Genomic DNA, 6,000 nt, shown 5'->3' with positions numbered 1-6,000 from the left:
ACAATTGCACGGTCATGAAACACTGTACCCATATGACATTTTAAAAAAAATTTTTTAGACAGATAGGGCTTTCTTTTGGCAGTATTTAATCACCACTGGGTGTTTTATTTTTTGCTAAACAAACGGAAAAAATAACAAAATTTTGAAAAAAATCCAAACATTTTTCTCAATTTCCAGTTTTATAAAATTTAGTAAATAAGTAATTTTTCTCCTTCGCTGTTGTATGTTGATGAGGCTGCACTGATGGACTCTGATAGACAGCACTGATGAGCACTGATGAGGCGGCATCGATAGGCTGCACTGATGAGGCGGCATCGGTAGGCTGCACTGATGAGGCGGCATCGATAGGCTGCACTGATGAGGTGGCATCGGTAGGCTGCACTGATGAGGCGGCATCGATAGGCTGCACTGATGAGACGGCATCGGTAGGCTGCACTGATGAGGCGGCATCGATAGGCTGCACTGATGAGGCGGCATCGATAGGCTGCACTGATGAGGCGGCATCGATAGGCTGCACTGATGAGGCGGCATCGATAGGCTGCACTGATGAGGTGGCACTGGTGGGCGTTGATGAGGCACTGATGAGGCTGAAGTGATATGCAGTACTGAAGAGCACTGACCGGCGGCACTGACTGGTGGCACTGATAAGTGGCACTGACTGGAGGCACTGTTGGCCACAGAGTTGTAGCACTGACATGCACAGATTGGCAGTACTGATAGACACTTTTGGGGCTGCACTAATAATCATAACACCAGTGTGGATGTCTCCTTGCACCCGTGTCGGTTATAGGCAGTACTTTCCTCTCGCTGTGACAGTGTGAAGAAAGTACTATCAATAACTGGCTAGTGTGTTTACATCATGATCAGATGTGATTGGACACAGCTGATCATGTGGTAAAAGGCCATTGTGATTGGCCCTTTACCGTGGCATGTGATCAGCTGTGTCCAAAGGACACAGCGATCACAGAGAGTGCCAGGTGTGTGCTGCTTGGAGCGCGGTTCTGGGAGAACGTCATATGACTCCCTCCCAGAACTGGACGACGAGGTTTTAGCCATCATTCTGCTATTAGCGCAGTTAACAATTGGTTAAAGTGCCCCCCCCCCCCCATGCTTGCGAACGCATGTGTCAGTCCCACACGCACACAAACAGTGATCATTCCACACATGTGAGATATTGCTGTGATCATCAGATCATGGGTAGTAATTCTAGCACTACTTTTCTCCTCTGTAACTAAAGTGGTAACCTGTAAAGGCTTTTAAAGCTTCATCTATGAATAGTAACGTTTATGCCGTTTGTGGCTGTTGCACGGGCATGCGCAGTTTTACAGCATGACATGTTTGTTATTTATTTACTTGGCATAACATCATCTTTTATATTTACAAAAAAATGGGTTATGTATTGTGATTTTTTTAAATAACATCAAAAAAATACTTTTTAAAAAAAATTATCTTTGAAAACCTGCTTCGCAAATACTGTGTGAAATAAAAAAAATGCAAAAATCACCAATTTATTCTCTCTAGCCCCTCTGTATAAAAATATATAGTATTTCGGGTTCAAAGACATTTTTAGTAAAACAATTACTGATTTTAAAATGTAAACAAAAAGTGCCAGAAATGGCTTGCAGCTGAAGTGAATCAAAGTTTACGGGGAAGGTAAAGAAAGCAATAGAGAATCGCTGCTCTATACTGTAGAGACGCTGCAGATGTACCTGAGCACAGGGTGAAGATTCCACTTTCTTTAAAGGGGGCAAGAACTCTCTGGGTGGGCATTGCAGATACGTTCACAGGGAGTAGATGAGCCTGCCAGCTACATAGCGAAACAGCTTCATAGCCGGATAGGGAGCAGCACCGTGTATGTTGTAGGAGCGTCTCTGACACTGGGAGCGGAGCCGAGCACCAGGAGCTGAACTGTCACTGGGCACAGGAGCTTATGATCTGTCACTAGGCACAGGAGCTGATCACCTATTACCAGGCACAACTTTGGGGAACTATCGATTACTATATTGTCACTGCTGATGTCTTCGGTCCATGAGAGTTCCTGAACTGGGATATAAGAATCTGTCCACAATGGACACTATGAGGATTAACATGTTGCTGATGGTAATTCTGCACTGCTGGCTGGTCGGATCTATTATGGCATCAGGTGAGAGATCAATGAAGAGTATTATGATTTATTATGTAATAACTATAGCAATGGAAATAATGTGTAAAGAGATCAAAAAGTGTGTCTTTCTAGGATGGGATAATTCAAAAATCGACACTTTATCCATCTGTCTGTCTGTCTATCTATCTATCTATCTATCTATCTATCTGTCTGTCTGTCTGTCGGTCGGTCGGTCGGTCGGTCGGTCGGTCGGTCGGTCGGTCGGTCTGTCTGTCTGTCTGTCTGTCTGTCTAACTATCCATCTACCTATCTGTTTATCTGTCTGTCTGTCTGTCTGTCTATCTATCTATCTATCTATCTATCTATCTATCTATCTATCTATCTATCTATCTATCTATCTATCCAACTATCCGTCCGTCCGTCCGTCCGTCCGTCCGTCCGTCCGTCCGTCCGTCCGTCCGTCCGTCCGTCCGTCCGGATAATTCAAAGATACACACTTTTTCTGTCTATTTATCTGTCTATCAATCTATCTACACTGTATCTATACATAGTGATAAATATTGTTGTATATAAAAGCAGCTTTTTATTACTAGCCTTATTTTCAGAGATTATTGTACTATTGCATCGACCAGGTTGTTCACTTAAATACTTTTTCTTATTTTAGAAGTAAAGATCAGTATAACATTCCTAACTAGCAAGGGAAATAGTTTCAGAATTGTAGAATAAGTTGATGGGACATTTTCTGCTGAGCTCTGTCCCTAGATGTGGTCACTGCCCCATTTCAGCAGATGGCAGCCTGCAAGCAAATGTACTAAATAAGATTATAAAATATTTAGAATTCAGGGTTCATTAGAAAAAACAAAGTGTGGATGGATTGCAACATCCCTGGAGCAGGGATTTTATTGTACAATTGTAGCAGAGCACAGGGTGAAGATTCCACTTTCTTTAAAGGGGGCAAGGACTCTCTGGGTGGGCGTTGCAGATACGTTCACAGGGAGTAGATGAGCCAGCCAGACTCGCACATAGCGAAACAGCTTCATAGCCGGATAGGGAGCAGCACCGTGTATGTTGTAGGAGCGTCTCTGACACTGGGAGCGGAGCCGAGCACCAGGAGCTGAACTGTCACTGGGCACAGGAGCTTATGATCTATCACTAGGCACAGGAGCTGATCACCTATTACCAGGCACAACTTTGGGAAACTATCGATTACTATATTGTCACTGCTGATGTCTTCGGTCCATGAGAGTTCCTGAACTGGGATATAAGAATCTGTCCACAATGGACACTATGAGGATTAACATGTTGCTGGTGGTAATTCTGCACTGCTGGCTGGTTGGATCTCTTATGCCATCAGGTGAGAGATCAATGAAGAGTATTATGATTTGTTATGTTAATAACTATAGCAATGAAAATAATGTGTAAAGAGATCAAAAATTTTATCTTGCTCTAGGATGGGATAATTCAAAGATACACACTTTTTCTGTCTGTCTGTCTGTCTGTCTATCTATGGATCTATCCTGTATCTATACATAGTGATAAATATTGTTGTATATAAAAACAGCTTTTTATTACTAGCCTTATTTTCAGAGATTATTGTACTATTGCATTGTCGGGGTTGTTCACTTAAATCCTTTTTCTTTTTTTTATAAGTAAAGATCAGTATAACATTCCTAACTAGCAAGGGAAAACAGTTCCAGAATTTTAGAATAAGTTGATGGGACATTTTCTGCTGAGCTCTGTCCCTAGATGTGGTCACTGCCCCATCTCAGCAGATGGCAGCCTGCAAGCAAATGTACTAAATAAGATTATAAAATATTTAGAATTCAGGGTTCATTAGAAAATAAAAGTGTGGATGGATTGCAACTTCCCCAGAGCAGGGATTTTATTGTATAGTTGATCAGTGTTCAAAATCCCAACAAAATTCCCCTGGATAGATCTAAAAGCTGTATTTAGAAAAAAGGGACAGTTAGTAGGAACGCAAGAGGGAATATTCCCCAACCCACTGTGATAAACTGCTTTAACTGATCATTAAGTGTTCTTGCATGGCAAGACCACTTACTGTTATCTCACATATATATTCTTATTATTATAGCCAAATTTACCACCCTAACTCCTCCCACAGTTTTTACACTACATAGACAGTAATATACCGAAAACTGCGGATTGTTCCCGATTGGTGTGCTATTACTTTGTGGAATGTTTCGCCGAATGGTTCACAAAATATCAGCGTTTTTGTGGTGAAATTGGTCCCATAGGAATGAATGGCGGAATGTTCAAAACTAGAGTGGGAGCTGACAAAAGCTAGAGTGGGAGCTGAAAAATCAGGACATGATTTCTAAACTGCCATCACTCCCTCATTTTCAAGCCCACCTACACAAATCTTATATCAAAATGTTCAGCTATCCCTGCTGCCACTAAAAAATGTGCACGGCTAAGCCATAGTCCTGATAGTTTGCACAATATGACCATTTGTTTGCAACTCACGCCGCCCATTGACTTTCATTGAAACTCCACTCTAGCCACCTCAAATTTGAAGGGCAATTTCTAAACTGCAACTGTGCCTTCATTTTTAATATTTCAGAGACATACTATGCATCAAAATGTAGGTCTGGGTCTTGTGATTCTCACAATATAAAGCTCTTCGGTGTACAACCGTTTGAAGATGGCAACCGCCAGTGAAGTGAGCAAGTTGGAGCAGTTTGTTTTTAACCGCTCTTCTCTGTCCTTGCTGTAGAGTGAGTTACCATAGGAACCCAGGTGTGTGAGCAGCCAGCAGAGTGACAAAAGCTAGAGTGTGAGTTGTAGACTACTGGTGGAGGCAAGAACACTTCACACAATTTCCCCAGAAATTGTAGCTTTTCTAGTCTCACATATATATTCTTATTATTATAGGAAAATTTACCACCCTAACTCCTCCCACAGTTTTTACACTACATAGACAGTAATATACCGAAACGTGCGGATTGTTCCCGATTGGTGTGCTATTACTTTGTGGAACGTTTCGCAGAATGGTTCACAAAATATCGGCGTTTTTGTGGTGAAATTGGTCCCATAGGAATGAATAACGAAATGTTCAAAACTAGAGTGGGAGCTGAAAAATCAGGACATGATTTCTAAACTGCCATCACTCCCTCATTTTCAAGCCCACCTACACAAATCTTATATCAAAACGTTCAGCTATCCCTGCTGCCACTAAAAATGTCCACGGCTAAGCCATAGTCCTGATAGTTTTCACAATATGACCATTTGTTTGCAAGTCACGCTGCCCATTGACATTCATTGAAACTCCACTCTAGCCACCTCAAATTTGAAGGGCAATTTCTAAACTGTGACCACTCCAGTTGTAGACTACTGGTGGAGGCAAAAAAACTTCACACAATTTCCCCAGAAATTGTAGCTTTTCTAGTAATATATATTGTTTTTGGTATATGCACATAAACATTGTGCATAACCTTAGTACTTATTCTTTGTCAGCTCCTGTTGTGTTCTAGTCCATACAAACACTAAGAAAGGTAGTGGAAGTGTGGACAACCAGTGTAAATCCTTTTACTTGCTATTCTGTATTCTCTTTTATAAAGATCTCTCTGCTCACCAGTTACGTTTCCATAGTGTATGCTATTCCATATGTAATGTTTCTGTAAGATATATATATATAATATATACGGTAGATATTAGATATATATAATATTTTTACAACATTATTACTAATACTGTCTGCATTAAGTATTAGTAATCTTCTGGTACGTTATGTAACATTACGGGAAAGGAGGTGAGAAAGTACGCAGTACACGTCACTTTCTGTAAAGTACATAGGAAGGGTTGGGGTGCCACAGTGGGAGAAGGACAATGGTCACATGCTACCTCAGTAATATCAGGCCAGGTCCATTTTGTCTGTC

The 6,000-nt window shown here is 41.3% G+C and overlaps 1 protein-coding gene across 2 annotated transcripts in view; it reads left to right on the top strand.

Moving 5' to 3' along the window:
* Positions 1-1,868: 1,868 nt before the first annotated feature.
* KDR (kinase insert domain receptor) overlaps positions 1,869-6,000 on the top strand; it is a 51,843-nt gene continuing 47,711 nt past the window's right edge. Inside the window, exon 1 of one of the 2 annotated variants that reach the window (XM_089669261.1) lies at positions 1,869-2,143. In XM_089669261.1, the coding sequence (XP_089525387.1) occupies positions 2,029-2,143 (115 nt within the window). In that variant the 5' untranslated portion in view covers positions 1,869-2,028. Of the gene's footprint in view, positions 2,144-3,151; positions 3,459-6,000 lie in introns of those variants that run through there. The other variant, XM_089669262.1, reaches the window with a different exon arrangement.

The sequence above is a fragment of the Staurois parvus genome, unplaced genomic scaffold, assembly GCF_062004578.1.
Source record: "Staurois parvus isolate SC_StPar_1 unplaced genomic scaffold, SC_StPar_1.0 ptg000071l, whole genome shotgun sequence".
NCBI lineage: Eukaryota > Metazoa > Chordata > Amphibia > Anura > Ranidae > Staurois > Staurois parvus.
Note: the sequence above shows the minus strand (reverse complement) of the source record. Positions and strands in the feature narration are given on the sequence as shown.